The sequence below is a fragment of the Oryzias latipes genome, chromosome 12 (assembly GCF_053564925.1).
Source record: "Oryzias latipes strain Hd-rR chromosome 12, Olatipes_Hd-rR_3.1".
Lineage (NCBI taxonomy): Eukaryota > Metazoa > Chordata > Actinopteri > Beloniformes > Adrianichthyidae > Oryzias > Oryzias latipes.
The window spans coordinates 32,694,494-32,715,582 of record NC_136248.1 but is presented as its reverse complement, the minus strand read 5'-3'; the positions used below and the strand labels follow the sequence as shown (position 1 = coordinate 32,715,582).

The following is a 21,089-nucleotide window of genomic DNA, read 5'->3' as shown; positions in this document are numbered from 1 at the left end:
GTTTCTGAAGAAGCACACAGGAGGAGGAAGCACAGACACCTGGACACTTGTTTCAGGCTCTGGTAAGCCAAAGCCAGCTCGCCGTCCTCATTTAGGCGGCACCAGTCCTGCGAGTTGCTGGTGTCCGGCAGCAGAGAAACACAGAAAGGCCGAGTGAAAAGCTGCACAGGTGGAGGAGGAGCAGGCGGAGCAGGACAGGAAGCAGGGAGAACCGTCTGGGTTCTGCAGCACTTCACTTACTTTTTGGATTCAGACAGTCCGTGGTAGTCTGTCAGGTCAGAGTCGGCGTCCGGAGGCTCTCTGCTGCCGCGGTCTGGACCTCCGTCAGGTTCCTGTCACACAGGAGAACCTTAAGGATCCTTGTGTGCTTCGCTCAGACACTGGAGGGGTTTGGGTTTTATCTGGTACATTTGAAACGGTTCCGGTTCCTAAACGGTGCTGCAGCCGGAACTTCACGAATGACAAGAAGTCCCACATTTTTCAAAAACCCGGCAGTGTGAAAAGCGCCGTGACGGCGAGGAACAGCGCCTGAAAGTGCATCTTACACGCGGAAAACACGGATATCCTCGCTCATCACCATGACAACGGCCAATTGTCAGAGCATCGCTCTGAACCACAGGGCCGCTGGATTACAACCTTTAGCTAAAGTTCAAACTTTCACCAACGTGGAACCGAGTTCAGAACCCGTCCCTGTTCATCAGAACGGAAGCAACAACTTTACTGCTGCTGAGGTTCTACAACTTAGAACTTCAGGATCGACTTCCGGTTTGTACATCACCGGGATGGCTGTGTAGTGGGAGAGCTCCCGACTGAACCAGAGAAATCGGTCAAAAAAAGCCCCGGGAACGGCGAAATCAACTATGTAAGTTGAATATAACATCGAGGGCAAAGAGAGAACACCAAAGACCAGTGTTTTGCAGCGAATTGGTGGAAGCAAACTGACTTTGAAACGGGCTAACGTTAGCTGCTAAAGCTAGTCACCGCAGGCTTACCACCTAAGTTAATGTTTGCTAACACAAGCGAAATGGCAGAATACAGTATACTGCTGCAAGAACTTGGAGCGTTTCGCCAAGAAAACAACGAAAAATTGGAGAGTATTAAAGAAGACATCGCTAAAGTGAATAACCGAATGGAAGAAGCTGAGGGGAGGATTGAAAAAGCAGAGGAGCGAATCCAAACAATGGAAGACGTTATGGTGGAGCTAATGCAGGTACACGTGAAGCTAACAGACAAGCTAACGGACCTGGAAAGCCGCGAAAGGAGAGAAAACATCCGGATTTATGGTGTGCCAGAAACATCTGAACGAGATTCCCCCTCAATGAGTGCTTTTGTGGAAACATTACTTCGTGAAGGTTTGAAGCTAGAGGGCGCGGAGAATATAAACATCGAATGAGCCCATCGCTCACTAGGGCCGCCCCCCCCTAACGGAGCCTCACCACGCACTATTCTGGTGAAGTTTTTAAGCTTCAAAACCAAAGAGCAAATACTCCGCAAAGCATGGCAACAAAAAGGCTTTACCTGGAAAGGTAAACAGATATCTTTGGACAATGACTACCCTCCACTCATTCTCAAGAAAAGAAGAGAATATGCAGCTATCCGGAGGATTCTAAAAGACAAGCAGATCCAGTTTCAAACCCTATTTCCTGCAAGGCTGAAGGTGAAGTATGCTGATGGAGTCAAGATCTACAACACAGCGACAGAAGCAAGTGAGGACATGAGCGAAAGAGGATTTCCTGTGGAGGTCATCAAACCACCGGAATCTGTTTTGGAGCAATACAAGCAGCTGAACACCTGGAACAGGGTGACTAGAGGGACCGACCGCACTGCACCAGGCCCACCGGGTCCGAGTTATAAAGAAAAACTGAGAGCCTTCAGGAGAACCGGTGCTGACCCAGCGGTGGAGTGAGTTTTATAAATACCCTGGAAAGGTTTCCCAATGGTAACTTTGGTTTCCGTTTCTGATAAATCAGAATCTACTAGAACTTGTCTGAGGAGATCTTATTTTTATTTTCTTATTTTTACCTTTTACCTTTAATTCAAATAAAAATATTGAGACGTAATGGTCATCAGGTGTATAAGTAACCGACATTATACGTGGTTCTGTCGGTGGGACAACCTCCCACACCTAAAGCCCTGCTCAAAAGGGCCCCCCCTACCAAAGTGAGGAGGACACTGCCTTTAGAGGCTCAACAGGGTCTATTTCTAAGACCCCTACCTTGGAAGTTTAAGTTACCTACATTTGATTTTAGTTATGTTCAACTGTTAAGTTTTCTTTCTGTTCAGAGTTCAGTGTTCAAAATGAGGAGCAGGGAATATATGTGCAAAATACTAAAATGTGAAACATTATGTATGACAGAAACGTAAAACTGCTTACACTTAATATCAATGGCTTACATAATCCAGTTAAGAGGTGGAAAACATTATCCAAACTAAAACAAGATAAAGCAGAAATAGTCTTTTTACAAGAAACGCATCTCCCAGAGGCTGAGCATCTAAAGTTGAATAAAATGGGCTTTAAACACGTTTTCTATTCTTCCCATAGCTCAGGGCGGAGGAGAGGGGGGGCCACCCTGATAGCTGGGGCAGTGAATTATCAACACGTATCAGAATACAAAGACAAAGAAGGCAGGTATATAATGATAACAGGAAGAATCAATGGTATTCTAATAACATTACTAAATGTGTACGTTCCCCCTGGTAGCGACTGGTCTTTTTATAGACATATTTTTGAATTAATTTCAACAAAAAGTCAAGGAACCTTGATATGCGGCGGAGACTTCAATATTGTATTAAATAACTCTCTCGATTCCTCAAATGGCAAAGGTGAGGGTTAGGGTTAGGGTTAGAAAACAACAAGCAGAGAGAGCAATTTATAAAATAAAAAATCCTTCAAGTAAAAAAATTGAGACGGACCAGGAGAAAATTCAACAGTGTTTTCATGAATACTATAAAAATCTCTACTCAGAAACAAACCTAACTAATAGTGACCAAATAGATGCATTTTTAAAACATTTAGATTTGCCAACTCTAACAGTTGAGCAAAATGAAAAATTGCTTACAGCAATCACCAAAGAAGAAATTCAATTTGCAATCAGAAAACTAAAAAGCGGAAAAATGGCAGGAGCAGATGGGTTTAGTCCAGAATGGTATAAAACGATGGAAACTCATCTAATTCCAACCTTATTAAAAACATTTAACTGGGTGATGGAGAAGAAAACGACTCCATTGTCTTGGAACGAAGCAATAATCTCAATAATCCCCAAAGAGGGAAAGGACAGACTGGATTGTGCTGACTACCGGCCAGTTAGTGTTTTAAACATCGACTACAAACTATTCACTTCTATAATATCACGGAGATTGGAAACAATTCTCCCAATGCTGATACATAAGGACCAGACAGGATTCATTAAACAGAGACAGACACAGGACAGCATCAGGAAAGTACTACACATAATTCATCAAGTTGTTCAACAAAAACAGGAGACTCTAGTGATCAGCCTGGATGCCGAGAAGGCATTTGACTCGGTGAGGTGGACCTTTTTATATAAAGTACTCGGCAAATTTGGCTTTTGCAAATCAATCATTGAGACAATTTCAGGGTTATATAACAAACCAACAGCCAGGATTAAAATCAATGGAGACCTCACTGAGACGATAACCTTAGAAAGAGGAACTCGGCAGGGATGTAACATGTCTGCCCTTTTATTTGCATCATACATTGAACCTCTTGGGCAATGGATCAGGCAAAGAGCAGACATTAAAGGAGTAAAAGTTTCAGGAAAGGAACAAAAGCTTTCCTTATTCGCAGATGATCTACTATTAACTATATCTCAACCTACAAAAACTCTACCAATAATTATGGACTCCCTTAAAGATTTTGGCACTCTGTCAGGATATAAAATTAATGTAAACAAGACACAGGTTTTAACTTTAAACTACAGCCCTCCTCAAAATGTTAAAGACGAGTACAAATGGGATTGGCAGGCAGACTCAATTAAATATTTAGGCATTGCTCTGCACAAAGATTTTACAAAGATGTTTGAAGTGAACTATGGACCACTTAACACTAAACTACAGTCAGATCTACAAAGGTGGAATGCAATACCATTTTTAGACCTTCACTCACGGATTGACTCAATAAGAATGAATATATTACCACGAATGTTATATTTATTTCAATGTTTACCATTTCCCATACCCCAAAAGCAGTTTGTAGAATGGGATAAGATGTTATCAAGATACATATGGAGAGGGAAAAAACCCAGAATTAAATATAAAACCTTACAATTAAAAACAGATCAGGGTGGCAGAAATCTTCCTTTCTACAAGACTATTTCTGTGCTGCCCAGCTGAGGCCTCTTATCTGCATGTGTTCTCCAGTTTACACTGCAGGGTGGAAAGATCTAGAGCTGAAAACTTTTGAAAAAATACCATTAAAAGCTTTATTAGCAGATATCAAGTTACAGGGGGAATTCCTTTACAGGATGACCCCTTACTGGATATGATGATTAAAACCTGGAATGACACAGTTAAAAAATGCAACTTCATGGAAGACTCAAATTCTCAGATGGTGTGCGTACGACTCAGAGTTCACCCCCAACAAATATGATGGTAGATTTAAGTTATGGATTGCCAAAGGGCTAACTGATTTCAACTCATTTGTTCATAAGGGAGCATTTCAAACATTTGATACCCTAAAAAAAAAACACGGGTTAATTTCTGACGACTTCTTCAGATATCTACAGGTCCGGCACTATTTCAATCAAAAAATTAAAATATCCACAGATGACCCAAGGTTTCTTAAAACTTTTAAAACGGTAATACAAGCAATATGCCCTACGAAAATAATTTCAAAATTATACAATAGTATCTTGTCGCACAAGGGGGAGAACACATACTATGTAAAGGAAAGATGGGAACGAGAAGGGCAGCTCACTATCACAGAGGAGGATTGGGAACAAATATGTCGGAAACAATGGATCACAACAGGATCAAACATTTGGCGTGAATTCTGTTGGAAAAGCATAATGAGGTTTTTTACTACACCCTCTCAGAAAAAATACCTAGGAAATAGTAAATGTTGGAGGTGTAGTAACAATGGAGCCAATCACTTCCATATATTTTGGGACTGTGTGATTATCAAGAAGTATTGGTCTGACATACACGAACATCTGCAAAATGTGTTTTCTATTGTTTTCCCCTTGTCCTTTGAAAGTCTGTTTTTGAGTAAAATTGATGGCCTAAACAACAAAAATAAGAAACTGCTCTACATTCTGCTGGCAGCCAGTAAGAAAGCAATAACCAGAAAATGGCTTAAACCTGAACAGCCAACGATAGAAGAATGGATGGATGTGGTACAAAGAATTTATATAATGGAAAGAATCTCACACTCTTTACAAATACGGCTGGATGTTTTTTACGCTACTTGGTCTATATGGACAGAATATGTTAAGCCTGTAAGATCAGATTTCATCTGAAATCATGTCATATCATTTATGTTTTGAATCTCCCTGCTTCCTCACATGTTCCTTTTTTATTTATTATTATTTTGTTTTTGTTTTTTTTGTTTTTCAATTAAAAAACTGAGAAAGCATGAACATTGTAACACGTCAAAACAATGTACAATTTATCCTGTGCTTTTTCAATAAAAAATAAATTTGAAAAAAAAAAGAACTTCAGGATCAGGAGGAACCCGAGTAACCTCCTCCTTTTCGGATGCAGAACTTCCATCCATCCATCCATCCGTCCGTCCGTCCATCCATGCATCCATCGGATTCAGCTGGATCCGTTTCAGGGTCACAGGTTGCTGGAGCCTATCCCAGGCTGAACCTCTGAATCATGAGGAGAACACACAAACTCCACACAGGAGTTGATAGGAATTGAACGTCGAACCTCTTGTGGACTAGAGCCCTGCGCGGGACTATCTTCTTCATCCCGCTCCCGCCCGTGCCCGCAAAACTCAGAGAATTTAGTCCCGCACAGTAATAGAGATGCATTGATTTGGTATCGTCTCCCGTATTTGTATTGAAATTATTACAGAGAATCGTGTCCCTCCTCCAGCCTCATCTTTTCATGCATTCCTCTTTTGTGTAATTTGCAACTTAATTATAAAATATTATATTTTCACAAATCCTGTTCGGTTAAAAGTGTGCGTGTGTGCGCGCAGACAGACGGCCTGAAGCGCGCTCTTAGTAAGAGGCGGGGCGGGGCGCACCCCCAACAACAGGTTAGATGACAGTGGCCATTGGGCGTCTCTACCTGGTGCCTTCACCAGAAGAGATCACATCACTCCTGTGTTAGTTTCACTTCACTGGATCCCAGTTGATTCTAGAATCCAGTTCAAGATCCTCCTGTTAACCTATAAGGCCTTACATGGAATGGCCCCGTCCTATATTAAGGACCTCATAGTCCCTTACCATCCAATCAGAACACTTCACTCACTAAATGCAGGACTGCTTGTGGTTCCTAGAATTAGTCAAAGTACGGTTGGAGGTAGAGCGTTTAGCCACCAAGCCCCTGTCTTATGGAATAAACTCCCAGCTCATGGAAGAGAGGCCGACTCAGTTTCTACATTCAAAGCTAGACTGAAAACATTCCTCTGTGGACAGGCTTATTGCCAGACTAGTTAGTATTCAGAGATTATTTAACTTAATGTTAATGTGTTTAAATTAAACTTAATAGTAACTATTTGTTTTAAAGGCTGCTAGAAGTTGAAGCTGGGGTAACTATGGTGCTCTGGGGTTCTGTCCTCTTTCCTTTTTTACTTCTACCCTTCCTCTCTCCTCTATTCTTGATCATAATTTATCATTTAGTTCTCCATGCCTCTGTTTGGTGCAGTGATTCATGTATTGTCCCTCTTTCCCCTCCTGGGGAGTGGGAGTGCTTCCAGACTCCAGTTGGTTCATCCGTGCTCCAGTTCCTGACCGTTTACCTCGTCTCTGCTCCTGCTCCTACACCTGGCTGTGGTTCCTGTCTCTGGCTCGACTCGCGCCTTTGACTGTCCCGATAACCACGGCTGGATGAAGCTCGTCTGCTGGACTTTTATATATGTAGTTGTAGATTTAGATAAGTTAATTCTTCTCTAAGAGTTCTGGTAAATCGCCTGTCCGTCCTGGGGGAGGATCCCTCCTTCATGTGGGCACCCCTGAGGTTTCTTCGTTTTTTCCAGAATCCGGTTTTTTAGGAGTTTTTCCTTACCGTGAAGGGGGGTCTAAGGGCAGGGATGCCAGTATAGCTTAGTCAGTTTGTTAGTTCATTTTAGTATTTTTCTATTGAACTCTTTGTATTCGTGATCCTTTTGATTTCATGTTTTACTTCGAAGCCCATCGAGACGACTGTTGTTGTGATTTTGGGCTATACAAATAAAATTGAATTGAATTCACGGAGCTTCAGTACATAAGACTCCAACAGCCGCACAGCCTAACGTAGTCCGCTAATATATATTCATGAGATATTCATGGCAGCACTGGTCCCGCGGGTTTTATTTAGCTGCCCGCAGCACAATTCAAACCGCCCTATCCCGCGAGATTTGGGTTGGGTCCCGCGGGACCCGGCGGGACCCAATCCCAATGCACCCCTCTATTGTGGACCACTACCCCACCATGCTGCCACAGATGCAGAACTTTGGATGAATAAACTTCCAGAACCTTCACGAGCTCCTGTTCATGATCAGCCATGAGGAGGTGGGGCTGAGTGAAAACCCCTGGAGCCGACCAATTATCCCATAGAACACCCACTGGCCGGCCACTCCCCTCCTGGCGCGAGGTGATTCCTGATGCGTAAAGACGGGCTGACGTGTTACAGATGGACGTGACGGCGCCGGTCCCTTTTTCTGAGTTCAGAGGCTGCATGCGCACCGCACTGCATTGTGGGAGAATGCGATACCTGAGGCCAGCTGACACCGAACGTTTCCCAAAAGAGTTGAAGGAAAGCAGAAGCTACACTAACTTCAGGCTGTGGAGACCTCCAAGGTCCACTCTGTGGTTCTATGAAGGGGAACCGGGCCTCCATAGAACCACGTCTGCTTCTGCCCTTCCTGGCGGCTCAGTTGGCACCAGCAGACGGCGGTTTGACCGACTTCTGCTGCAGAGGAACCTACTCACCACGTTCTGGCCGTTCTCCTGCTGCTGGGCCTTGCTCACGATCTGGGTCCTCAGGATCAGAACTTCCTCCTTGCGGGCGTCCAGCTCCTCGTTGGCGGCCCTCAGCTGGCGGAGCAGCAGGTTGTAACCGTCCTGCAGCTCGCTGGACGGCCCGTCCGGCGCCGCGCTCAGCGTCTTCCTCAGGTCGTTCAGGTCGTTCTTCAGCTTCTTGTTCTCCGATTCCAGCTCCTGTCTCTGCGGGAACCAAAGTGGTGAAAGTCCCTCTACAGCGGACCCCACAGAACCGCAGACGTGACCTAGAACTGCTCTCAGCATAATGAGACACGCCCTGACCCGCTCTGCTGAAGCAGTCGTTCTCTGAGGGGTTCTGCCCCTCAGAACCTGCTGTGGTTCTGACTGGAGCTGTTCTCCAAGCGTCTGGTTTCTTCAGAACAGCAAAGAGGAGCAGATTCTGGAACTCTGTACCTTCAGGTTGTCGTACGCCAGGTCTGCAGTCTCCTGCTCAGAAACTGGACTTCTCGGTTCCGAGCCCTGAAGGAGCAAAGGGTCATTTCTACTGTAAAGGCGTAGAACGTCATGGAGGAGAGCTGGAGAACCATCTGAGGGTTCTCCCACCTTGCGCCTTGAAAGTTCCTCCATCTTGTCCAGGTTGAGCTGCAGCCTCTTCCGCTCCTGTTCCAGCTCTCGGACCCTCTTCTGCAGCTTCATGAACAGACTGATGTCCATGGCGGCCTTCTCCATCCCCATCTCCTGCAGAACCAGCAGTCAGAACCCTTCAGAACCCAGCAGAGCCGCAGCTCCTCACACTTACGTCCACCAGCTGGATGGAGTCCTCCGTGTCTCCCACCTCCGAGGTGGAGACGGAGGGGTAGTTGGAGTCCGACTCCAGGCTGCTCTGGTTGGACGGGTTCCTCCGGTGTCCTGGTTGGAACTGGGGACGAAGGAGGAGAACCTGAGCAGCGGTTTTCCGGGCCGTGTTCCTGCGGACCTTCAGGTCTGGACTCACTTTGTTCAGGCTCTGCTCCTCCTTCAGGTTGTCGTACCGCTGCTCCAGCCTGGAGAACTCCTTCAGGAGGTTCTGGTACCGCCGTCGCTCCTCATCCAGCTCCGCCAGCAGAGACGCACTGCTGGCCTCCACTGTAACACGCAACACGCTTCCCACTCTCAGAACACGAGAACCTTGGATCCGTTTCTGCTCTTTGCTCTGACCTCCAGCCGCTGGAGAAGGTTCCTCACCTTTGCTGTTCCTACTCTGCTGCTGGATCTGCTGGTTGAGCTCCTCCTTCTGGCTTTTTAGCAGAGTGTTCTCCTCCTCCAGCTCCTCCACCCTCTGAGGAGCAAAAGGAGACGGTTCTCCGGTCAGGCTCTCCGTCCTCCTGACCCGCTCTGCAGATTCACCGGGCCGTTCCTTCACCTGTGACAGTTCCGTCTTCTCGCTGGCGTGCTCCTCCTCCAGCTTCTTCCTGGCGGCGATGGCCTCCTGCAGCTGCTGCCGCAGCCTCTCCAGCTCCTCCTGCAGCTCCCGGCCTCCGTCGCTCCGGTGGCTCCGGACCTCCTGCAGCTCCTTCTGCAGCTTGGAGACTTCGGAGCCCAGAGTGACGTTTACCGTCACCAGCTGCTCGTTCTGGACCTTCAGCTCTTTGGTCTAACGCACACACACATTCAGGGTTGTAGCTTGGACCTGCGTGCATGTGTGTGTGTGTGTGTGTGTGTGTGTGTGCGTGCACGGTCACCTGATCGTCCATCTTCCTCTGCAGCTGCACAATCTTCATCTCCATGCCGGTGTTCAGCTTCTTCAGGTGCTCGGCGGAGCGCGCCTCGATCTTCCGCTGCTTCAGTAGCCGTTTGGCCTGCATGCACCTGAACGCACACTGAATGACCACGGCGGCGGCGCGCGCACGTCTGAACCTCCTTCTCTGTAGCCAGCCGCGCACGTGCTTCTGGATGATCATGGCCTTGTGGTGCAGCAGGAACTGCAGAAGAAACGTGCACGTGAGGTCCAGCAGCAACCCAGAGCTGTGTGTGTGTGAGTGTGTTCCTGTGTGTGTGTGTGAATATGTGTGTGTTCCTGTGTGTGTGTGTGTTCCTGTGGGAGCAGACGTCTGAACTGCTCCTCCTGCATCTGAGGAGGTTCCTGCTCCTCAAAGCCTCTCTGAGAGGAGCAACAACAGGATCTGGGTCGGACTAGATCCGCTCTGGGTTCATGAAACCTCCTGGGAGGAGAAGCAGACAGAACATCCGACCTGCAGGGGACCTTAATCCTGCAGTTCTGCATGAGGAACCCTGAAGAACCCTGAAGAACCCTGCTCTCATCCTTCTGGATACCAGACCGAACAGAACCTGGGTCCATACCTCCCAGTAGATCCTGCGGGTCAGCGTTCCTCGGGTGAACGCCTGGATGGTGACAACGGCCCTCCTCTTCCTCAGGTAGGCCCGCCTCTCTCTCACCATGCGGTACTGTTTCTGGCAGAACAGGGCGGCCCGGCTATGGCGCAAGAACTCTGCGTACCTGAAGGAGAACCGGACAAATCCATAAACCTCTTCCTTGAAGGACCTGAACGGTTCTGGAGTTCAGGTGAACAGAACAGGAGAAGGTTAAGGGTTCTGCTGCTCAAGGACCAGAGCCTTGGACCGTCCCTCGTCTGAGGGGGACTCACCTGCGGGCCAGGTACCCCCTCCCGTATCTTTGCAGCGCCACGGCAGATCTGCGAATCTTGCGGTACCGGATCCTCTGCAGCCACCCCCGGACCGTCTTCTGGATGGCGATGCAGGCGGAGCGGAATTTGTCGGCCCGCAGCTTCTCCAGGTAAGCCACCTGGCCGGCCCGGAAGAAGATCTTCGTCTTCCCAAACTGGAACATGTCTGGTTCCTGCCGACACAGAGGAACGTGGATGCAGATCTGCCCGGCTGTCGTGCCGCCGCACACGCCCGCTTTCTTCTCACCTTAATCAGCGTCTCCAGCAGATTCTTACAGACCAGCTTCTTATCTGCAGCAGTCATGTCGGATCTCTTCATCAGAACCCGGTACCGGCTGAAGAACTCCAGGTACGTCCACCTGAACACACGTGCACACGCTTACATGCAGAGTCACATGACTACAACAGGTGACTGACAGAACAGATGCAGGAAAAGTTGTGCTGAACTTACCGCGACGGATACCCAGCAGCGCTGATCCGGATCGTCTCCAGAACTCCACAAGCCCGGAGCTGCTGCACAGCTCGCCGGGAATCAAACCTGTGTTGACACAAACATTTGAAAGATGTAGGTGCTTTCGGTCCCGAGCAAACCCAGCCGCTCACCTCATGGTTCTGCTGGACATCGGGACGGACGGGCAACGGCCCGACTGTCTGCTGCGGATGCCTAACACCGCGTGACCCGATTAGATTATCTAGAACAGCACATTCCTCACACAGCAGCTCCGCGGTTGTGACCAAACTCAGAGGTCACGAGGGTGCAGCTGATTGGCAGAAATGTGATGATGTCATCAGGAAGTCATGAACCTCTGGACTCACATGAAGGGACAGAAACCCTACGAGCATTTGTTAGGGTGTTGGGGGGGGGGGGGGGGGGGGGGGGCATCCACCCCAGCAGAAGATAAACACCCACCTGAACATGTGATCATGTGACAGAATGAAACGCTATACACACGCGTGTGTGTGTGAAGTGTAGTTGTGTTGTTTACATGTTGACATGATTGTATGTGAAGGTTTTTGGAGCCAACAAGTATGTTTGTAACACCTGGGTTTGTGTGTGCACAGGCCTCTGTGTGTGTGTGTGTGTGTGTGTGTGAGACCATGTTTCTAATGTGAATGAGGGTTGCTTTTTGGGTCTTGTTTGAAGATGGTCATTTGGCCAAAACATCATTGAAAAGTGTCAAACCATCATCCCATATTTTTGCTGCTTTCCAGGGACGGCAGTCCCGCCCCTTTATGCTGTGATCATGTGACCTCAGCCCCACCCCCAAACACATCCACAGGAGTCCGTCCAATGAGAGGCAGCAGATGTCAAACCCAAGCAAACAACCAGATTATGGTGGTGGGCTTGGGTTCGGACCGTCTGAGGTTCTGTCATCTCTGTTCTCCAGGAGATCCTGCCTTCCAGCCCTGATAGAACCTTCCAGAACCAACAAACCAGTCTAAATCTAGCAGAAAAACTCACGAGAAGGCCTCCTTAAGGTCATTGGGTTTGATGCAGCGGACGTAGTGGGGCGTGGTGGCGTTCAGCGTGTCCATGAGGAGGTGCAGAGACGAGCGGAACTGAAACCCAGACACAGATCAGTCCAAACTCCAGACGGTCCAGGATCTGGGGAGACCTGCCAGCTCACCTGGAGCCCCACCGACTTCCTGTGCTCCTTGTTGGGAGCTTTTGGAGTCGACTTCAGAGCTCTGACGTTCACCCTGGAGGGCTTGGAAGAGGGCGGGGCATCATCCTTGTCCAGAAACAGATCGGCCACCATCTGAAACTGAAAGAAGACGAGGGTTTGCTCCAGACTCATGGGGGGACCAGGAAGACCGCAGTAACCGAGGTGACCTCTGCCAGAGACTAAACCTTCTCTCCCGTCCCAAAACCACCAGCAGATCAGCTGGAAGCTTTGGTCGGATCAGAGGCGAACCTACGATGGAAACTCTTTTTTGTTTCCGTTCAGGCTGCAGGCGATGAGTTCAGAGCCTGAAGAGCTTCATCGGGCTCTGACTGAAGGAACCCGTCTGATCCGAGACACGAGAACATCAGGAACTTCCTGAAAGCAAATGCATGTCCGACGCTGGAAGGTTCTTCTGTTTGGTCCAAGAAAGAACGACGAAGAGTGAAAACCTGCCCTCCTGTTTACAGATAGTGAAGACAATCTGGGAAGATCTTCATCATTTTCATAAAGATTTGAGAAGCAAACACAGCAGAGCGTTCAGCTGATCCACCAGGAAGGTGAAGAGCAGCGGTTCCATCCCTTCATGTTGGGGTTGGGGCTTTCTTCACAGCAGATCTGCTCTTCATCACTGTGGAAGCTCAGCAGGATTCTGGTTCCTACCTGGCTGGCTTTCAGAATGTTGATCTGTTCTTCATACACCGTGTCTCGGTTCTTCTCCAGGAAGCCGTCACACTGGTACTCCACCTGGAGACAGAACAGGGCCCGTGTGGGATCAGGTTCTCCGGGACCGGTTCCAAACATCCTGGATGCTGACAGCCTCTCACCTTGTCAGCGAAATGGATGACGATAAAGGAAATGTTGGACATTCGAGGTTTCTGGAAGTGCGCGCTGTTGGAGTGCTGCTTGTAGAGCTTCTGGGCCCAGTTCTGGTCCGTTCCCTTTGGAACCTGAAACAGATTAAAAACCAGATAAAGACAGAACCAGGAACATCCCTGCAGACACGGACTGAGGAACTTTGGAGAACCTCCACATCATGAGCTGTGTTCATGTCTGAAGCAGCACCAGACCAGAACCCTGTGAGCTCCGCCGGTAACCAGCAGGTCCAGGACCGGCGCAGCACCTGAAGGGTCCTGGCGGCGGGAGCCTGGATGACCTCACCTTACACTCCTCATCCAGCAGGTCCAGGATTCCGAGTCGCGCCTCGATCAGGTCGATGCAGGGCTGGTTGTCATGGAAGTCGATCAGCGTCCACGGGATCAGCTCCTTCATGTATTCCTCCTGCTCCAGTTTGAAGACATGCTGGAGGACAGGAGCAGATGAAGATGAGGAAGAGGACGGTGAGCGTGGAGCCATGGATGGCTGCTGAGAAGCCGGGTCCTCACAGAGTTGAACTGCTGCTGCAGCTTCTCGTTGGCATAGTTGATGCAGAACTGTTCAAAGCTGTTCACCTCGAAGGTCTCGAACCTGCAGGGACAGGCGCCATCCTCAAAGGCTTGACCCAATAACAGAGGGGGCGGGGCCAGAGCGACAGCCTACCCGTAGATGTCCAGGACGCCGATGAAGGAGTGCTGCTTGCTGGATGTGTGTAGCGCCTTGTTGATGTGCTCCACAATCCAGTCGAACAGCCGGGCATAGATGTGCTTGGCAAGCGCATCGCGCGCGTTGACCGCCTGCTTGGCGCCCATGCTCTTCACGTAGGTCTCGGACGCCGTCACCAGCTTCCTGTGGCAGAGCCAGTGCTCCATCTGCTGAAGCTCCACCCCCAGGAGTTTGCAGAAGCTCTGGAGGTGGGCGTCGTCCCTCTGCAACACAAACAAGCCTACATGAGAGCCGTCCCCTGAGCCGGCGAGCGGCGCCCCGCAGGACTACGTACCAAGATGTGGCAGGATTCTCCGTCTCGCTCCGAGCAGATCTGGATGTTTCCTAGATGAAGGATGGACGCCACGATCCTAAAGATGCTGCTCTGACTGCTGTCCTTGATACCTGCAGGAACAGGAGCTGCTCAGACCAGACCAGGCTCAAGACACAAGGAACACAGGAACCGGGTCTCTGCAGACCCACAGGAACGACAAAACCAGGTCTCATCCCAAACCCGCAACCCGGGTCTCTGCACACCCACAGGAACGAGAAAACCGGGTCTCATCCAAAACCCGCAACCCGGGTCTCTGCAGACCCACAGGAACGAGAAAACCGGGTCTCATCCAAAACCCGCAACCCGGGTCTCTGCAGACCCAAGAAAAAAACGGGTCTCATCCAAAACACACAACCCGGGTTTCTGCAGACCCACAGGAACGAGAAAACCAGGTCTCATCCCAAACCCGCAACCCGGGTCTCTGCAGACCCAAGAAAAAAACGGGTCTCATCCAAAACACACAACCCGGGTCTCTGCAGACCCACAGGAACGAGAAAACCAGGTCTCATCCCAAACCTGCAACCCGGGTCTCTGCAGACCCACAAGAACGAGAAAACCGGGTCTCATCCCAAACCCGCAACCCGGGTCTCTGCAGACCCACAGGAACGAAAAAAACCGGGTCTCATCCAAAAACCGCAACCCGGGTCTCTGCAGACCCACAGGAACGAGAAAACCGGGTCTCATCCAAAACCCGCAACCCGGGTCTCTGCAGACCCAAGAAAAAAACGGGTCTCATCCAAAACACACAACCCGGGTTTCTGCAGACCCACAGGAACGAGAAAACCAGGTCTCATCCCAAACCCGCAACCCGGGTCTCTGCAGACCCAAGAAAAAAACGGGTCTCATCCAAAACACACAACCCGGGTCTCTGCAGACCCACAGGAACGATAAAACCAGGTCTCATCCCAAACCTGCAACCCGGGTCTCTGCAGACCCACAGGAACGAGAAAACCAGGTCTCATCCCAAACCCGCAACCCGGGTCTCTGCAGACCCACAGGAACGAGAAAACCAGGTCTCATCCCAAACCCGCAACCCGGGTCTGTGCAGACCTAAGAAAAAAACGGGTCTCATCCCAAACCCGCAACCCGGGTCTCTGCAGACCCACAGGAACGAGAAAACCAGGTCTCATCCCAAACCCGCAACCCGGGTCTCTGCAGACCCACAGGAACGAGAAAACCAGGTTTCATCCCAAACCCGCAACCCGGGTCTCTGCAGACCCACAGGAACGAGAAAACCGGGTCTCATCCAAAACCCGCAACCCGGGTCTCTGCAGACCCAAGAAAAAACCGGGTTTCATCCAAAACACACAACCCGGGTCTCTGCAGACCCACAAGAAAGAGAAAACCGGGTCTCATCCCAAACCCGCAAACCGGGTCTCTGCAGACCCACAAGAAAGAGAAAACCGGGTCTCATCCAAAACCCGCAACCCGGGTCTCTGCAGACCCACAGGAACGAGAAAACCAGGTCTAATCCCAAACCCGCAACCCGGGTCTCTGCAGACCCACAGGAACGAGAAAACCAGGTCTCATCCCAAACCCGCAACCCGGGTCTCTGCAGACCCACAGGAACGAGAAAACCAGGTCTCATCCAAAACACACAACCCGGGTCTCTGCAGACCCACAGGAACGAGAAAACCAGGTCTCATCCCAAACCCGCAACCCGGGTCTCTGCAGACCCACAGGAACGAGAAAACCAGGTTTCATCCCAAACCTGCCACCCGGGTCTCTGCAGACCCACAGGAACGAGAAAACCAGGTCTCATCCCAAACCCGCAACCCGGGTCTCTGCACACCCACAGGAACGAGAAAACCGGGTCTCATCCAAAACCCGCAACCCGGGTCTCTGCAGACCCACAGGAACGAGAAAACCGGGTCTCATCCAAAACCCGCAACCCAGGTCTCTGCAGACCCAAGAAAAAAACGGGTCTCATCCAAAACACACAACCCGGGTTTCTGCAGACCCACAGGAACGAGAAAACCAGGTCTCATCCCAAACCCGCAACCCGGGTCTCTGCAGACCCAAGAAAAAAACGGGTCACATCCAAAACACACAACCCGGGTCTCTGCAGACCCACAGGAACGAGAAAACCAGGTCTCATCCCAAACCTGCAACCCGGGTCTCTGCAGACCCACAGGAACGAGAAAACCAGGTCTCATCCCAAACCCGCAACCCGGGTCTCTGCAGACCCACAGGAACGAGAAAACCAGGTCTCATCCCAAACCCGCAACCCGGGTCTCTGCAGACCCACAGGAACGAGAAAACCGGGTCTCATCCAAAACCCGCAACCCGGGTCTCTGCAGACCCAAGAAAAAACCGGGTCTCATCCAAAACACACAACCCGGGTCTCTGCAGACCCACAAGAAAGAGAAAACCGGGTCTCATCCAAAACCCGCAACCCGGGTCTGTGCAGACCCAAGAAAAAAACGGGTCTCATCCCAAACCCGCAACCCGGGTCTCTGCAGACCCACAGGAACGAGAAAACCAGGTCTAATCCCAAACCCGCAACCCGGGTCTCTGCAGACCCACAGGAACGAGAAAACCAGGTCTCATCCCAAACCCGCAACCCGGGTCTCTGCAGACCCACAGGAAAGAGAAAACCAGGTCTCATCCAAAACACACAACCCGGGTCTCTGCAGACCCACAGGAACGAGAAAACCAGGTCTCATCCCAAACCCGCAACCCGGGTCTCTGCAGACCCACAGGAACGAGAAAACCAGGTTTCATCCCAAACCCGCAACCCGGGTCTCTGCAGACCCACAGGAACGAGAAAACCAGGTCTCATCCCAAACCCGCAACCCGGGTCTCTGCAGATCCAAGAAAAAAACGGGTCTCATCCCAAACCCGCAACCCGGGTCTCTGCAGACCCACAGGAACGAAAAAACCAGGTCTCATCCCAAACCCGCAACCCGGGTCTCTGCAGACCCACAGGAACGAGAAAACCAGGTTTCATCCCAAACCCGCAACCCGGGTCTCTGCAGACCCACAGGAACGAGAAAACCAGGTCTCATCCCAAACCCGCAACCCGGGTCTCTGCAGACCCAAGAAAAAAACGGGTCTCATCCCAAACCCGCAACCCGGGTCTCTGCAGACCCACAGGAACGAAAAAACCAGGTCTCATCCCAAACCCGCAACCCGGGTCTCTGCAGACCCACAGGAACGAGAAAACCAGGTCTCATCCAAAACACACAACCCGGGTCTCTGCAGACCCACAGGAACGAGAAAACCAGGTCTCATCCCAAACCCGCAACCCGGGTCTCTGCAGACCCACAGGAACGAGAAAACCAGGTCTCATCCCAAACCCGCAACCCGGGTCTCTGCAGACCCACAGGAACGAGAAAACCAGGTCTCATCCCAAACCCGCAACCCGGGTCTCTGCAGACCCAAGAAAAAAACGGGTCTTATCCCAAACCCGCAACCCGGGTCTCTGCAGACCCACAGGAACGAAAAAACCAGGTCTCATCCCAAACCCGCAACCCGGGTCTCTGCAGACCCACAGGAACGAGAAAACCAGGTTTCAACCAAAACCCGCAACCCGGGTCTCTGCAGACCCAAGAAAAAACCGGGTCTCATCCAAAACACACAACCCGGGTCTCTGCAGACCCACAAGAAAGAGAAAACCGGGTCTCATCCCAAACCCGCAAACCGGGTCTCCACAGACCCACAAGAAAGAGAAAACCGGGTCTCATCCAAAACCCGCAACCCGGGTCTCTGCAGACCCACAAGAAAGAGAAAACCGGGTCTCATCCCAAACCCGCAAACCGGGTCTCCACAGACCCACAAGAAAGAAAAAACCAGGTCTCATCCCAAACCCGCAACCCGGGTCTCTGCAGACCCACAGGAACGAGAAAACCAGGTCTCATCCCAAACCCGCAACCCGGGTCTCTGCAGACCCACAGGAACGAGAAAACCAGGTCTCATCCCAAACCCGCAACCCGGGTCTCTGCAGACCCACAGGAACGAGAAAACCAGGTCTCATCCCAAACCCGCAACCCGGGTCTCTGCAGACCCACAGGCTGACATCTGAGGATCAGTCGAACTCCTACCAGTTCTGTTCAGACAGAATGGAGTTTACATTGAAATCGTTTGGATCTGATTTAAGGTGGTATGAACGTAAATGAAGCCGTGAGGTCACAGCGCAGGAACCAAATGCGGGTCAGAGGGCGGAGTCAGTGTTTATGACACGAATGATTCCTTTAATGAAGCTTCATCATCAGAAGAAACATTCATAGAAAAATGACAAGGAAAAAACCATTTAGCTTCCTTAAGTGATCCAACATGGAGATCAACATGTGATCACTTCCCTTCAATGATCTCTGGCTTCTTTCTTTGAACGGTCTGGAGATTGACTGAACATTCTGACTTTTACTGGTTTTTCTTTGGACCCACGTTTGTTTGTTGTGGCCTACAAGTGCCAACATGTGAGCAACAGCGCCCCCTGCTGTGCACGCTCTGTTCTTACCTAGTAGTGTGAAGGCCTCTCTGGTCTTGCAGAAGTCTTCGGCGTCGTTCACGCCTTCGATGAAGATGTTCTCTCCTAGAGAGGTGTAGGTGAAATCCTCTGCGCTGGCTGGGGGGTGGGGGTGGGGGTGACAATAGAAGGTCAGATGATGCAATACCGTTCCTGTCAACGATGTATGACCTTAGCTTCTGTATTAGGACAGGCTTGGAGCTTAATCTATTTCTCATCTTCCTCCTCATCCTGTCTCTGCCTGACCTCTGACCTCTGTCAGGACCTCCGACAAGCAGAGCAGAGATCTCCACAGCTGTAGGACTCACTGAGGCCGAGGTCTTGGAACTCCGGCAAACTGGCCGAGGCACAGAGCTGGTAGAAGATGTGATAGTTCCTCTCCTCCTCTGCCTGCAACACCAAAGACAGAGTTCAGCAGAGATCCCTCCTGGATCCCTTCAGGATCCGTCCCGGATCCCTGCGGGATCAGCAGTTATCCCCTCACAAACCAGGCCACAGACTCACCTGGAAGACAACGCGAGACTTCTCCAGCAGGTAAGTCCTCATGTTGGCACCGATGATGTGGTAGTGTCTGCTGAAGCCGATCTGGATGTACTTCCCAAAGCGGCTGCTGTTGTCGTTCCGCGTGGTTTTGGCGTTTCCAATGGCCTGATGGGAAAAAGGTCAGGAACGGAGACATTTATGGCGTTTTTCCAAAAGCAGCCACCTGCAGGTGGAGCTGGCGTCCTCACCTCCATGATGGGGCTGGAGGCCAGAACCTTCTCCTCCACACTGGTGTCGGTGGAGGAGCCGCCCACAGTGGCGAAGAACCTCATGGCATACTTGGCAGACACCGTCTTACCGGCGCCGGATTCTCCGCTCACAATGATCGATTGGTTTCGCTCATCTCTACAAAAGCGCCACAGAAAAACATTGTCAGGCAAGTCTCAGGTGACACGACTGACTCACCTGATGGAGCCACGTTAACACTTGACCCAAAAAGTACAACATTTTATTCATGCCAGGTATTCTGGACTGAATCTGGAAGGTCTGAATAATGAGTACCCGTCACTCGAGGCCTCAGGAGTGCTTTAGCCGTCTGACCTGTGACCTTGTAAGTCACCTGACCAGCCCCTTTTGCAGGAGAGGCTTTGAGCCGTGGTTTGGATCGGACAGCTGTAGGGTGCAGAGACCTGCTCGGTACTGAAACTGGCGGTTTGAACAGAAGTAGAAAACCTAAGGTTACCCAAGACCTTCGGGTACGACCAGATGTCCTTGGGCTCTGAAACCAGATTTCTATAGACTGCTTGGAGGGTTTTGGGGATGAAAGGGAGGAAGGAATCTGTGTGTCTTCAGGCCGGACACAGAGTTTGTGGTTATGAGATGCAATGATGGTTAGGATTGTCCTGACCCGAACCTAAAACCTGAACCTGAGCCTAAACCTGAACCTGAGCCTGAACCTAAAACCTGAACCTGAACCTGAGCCTGAACCTAAAACCTGAACCTGAACCTAAAACCTGAACCTGAGCCTGAACCTAAAACCTGAACCTGAGCCTGAACCTAAAACCTGAACCTGAACCTAAAACCTGAACCTGAGCCTGAACCTAAAACCTGAACCTGAACCTGAGCCTGAACCTAAAACCTGAACCTGAACCTAAGCTCGGGTTTGTTCTTGAACTTTCTTGTCACCGTTTGTCGGTCATGAAAAGAGTCCACCTTCATTAGACTCTGGAAACTCGGCGAGAAGGACGGTTGAGCTCTCAGTTGATCGTCATGGCGAGTTGGATTCTGTGGTTGTGGAAAATGCCATGAGCTCCAAACGTGTTCAAGTTCCACTCCGATCATGTCCTGACTTGAAAACAGCAGCAGCATCAGATCCATCCATCCGTCCAGTTCTGATCCAGATTCCAGCTCAGACCAGGAAAACAAAGACCTTCATGGATCTGTTGGTTTGCAGGTGGAGGATCAGAAAGGGGCGGAGCATGGAGACTGTGGCCCCGCCCACTGCAGTTGCTGCTTCAGAAGCCAAGTACTTTAAAAACCCTGTTTTCATTGGAGTGGCTCTGTAGGGGCAGATGGGAACCTGTCAGAAGGATCTTTAACCACAGTCCCGTTCTCCTCCAGGGTTGGGGCCCTGACCAAAGCCGTGGCGGCAAAGTCGTGGTGCCTGCAGGTGCAGCGATCCTCAGACTGGCTGGAGAACTGAACATATGGTCGTGGTTCTCAAACCAATGGGAGCGATGGGTCACCTGTGACAGGTGTTGT

General features: G+C 50.4%; 1 protein-coding gene across 2 annotated transcripts in view; it reads right to left on the bottom strand.

Moving 5' to 3' along the window:
* The window catches only part of myo5b (myosin VB), a 32,522-nt gene that overhangs the window by 6,318 nt on the left and 5,115 nt on the right, over positions 1 to 21,089 (bottom strand). For both annotated transcript variants that reach the window (XM_023960845.2, XM_023960846.2), the window contains exons 5-29: positions 19,577 to 19,733; positions 19,350 to 19,493; positions 19,154 to 19,235; positions 18,837 to 18,944; positions 14,339 to 14,448; positions 14,002 to 14,267; positions 13,848 to 13,929; positions 13,624 to 13,764; positions 13,290 to 13,412; positions 13,126 to 13,209; positions 12,427 to 12,564; positions 12,261 to 12,358; positions 11,250 to 11,336; positions 11,046 to 11,157; positions 10,760 to 10,971; positions 10,455 to 10,611; positions 9,836 to 10,075; positions 9,517 to 9,747; positions 9,339 to 9,432; positions 9,109 to 9,239; positions 8,914 to 9,033; positions 8,718 to 8,852; positions 8,568 to 8,633; positions 8,103 to 8,336; positions 241 to 332 (exon numbers count right to left, since the gene is read on the bottom strand). In XM_023960845.2, the coding sequence (XP_023816613.1) occupies positions 241 to 332; positions 8,103 to 8,336; positions 8,568 to 8,633; positions 8,718 to 8,852; positions 8,914 to 9,033; positions 9,109 to 9,239; positions 9,339 to 9,432; positions 9,517 to 9,747; positions 9,836 to 10,075; positions 10,455 to 10,611; positions 10,760 to 10,971; positions 11,046 to 11,157; positions 11,250 to 11,336; positions 12,261 to 12,358; positions 12,427 to 12,564; positions 13,126 to 13,209; positions 13,290 to 13,412; positions 13,624 to 13,764; positions 13,848 to 13,929; positions 14,002 to 14,267; positions 14,339 to 14,448; positions 18,837 to 18,944; positions 19,154 to 19,235; positions 19,350 to 19,493; positions 19,577 to 19,733 (3,444 nt within the window). The remainder of the gene's footprint in view (positions 1 to 240; positions 333 to 8,102; positions 8,337 to 8,567; positions 8,634 to 8,717; positions 8,853 to 8,913; positions 9,034 to 9,108; positions 9,240 to 9,338; positions 9,433 to 9,516; positions 9,748 to 9,835; positions 10,076 to 10,454; positions 10,612 to 10,759; positions 10,972 to 11,045; positions 11,158 to 11,249; positions 11,337 to 12,260; positions 12,359 to 12,426; positions 12,565 to 13,125; positions 13,210 to 13,289; positions 13,413 to 13,623; positions 13,765 to 13,847; positions 13,930 to 14,001; positions 14,268 to 14,338; positions 14,449 to 18,836; positions 18,945 to 19,153; positions 19,236 to 19,349; positions 19,494 to 19,576; positions 19,734 to 21,089) is intronic.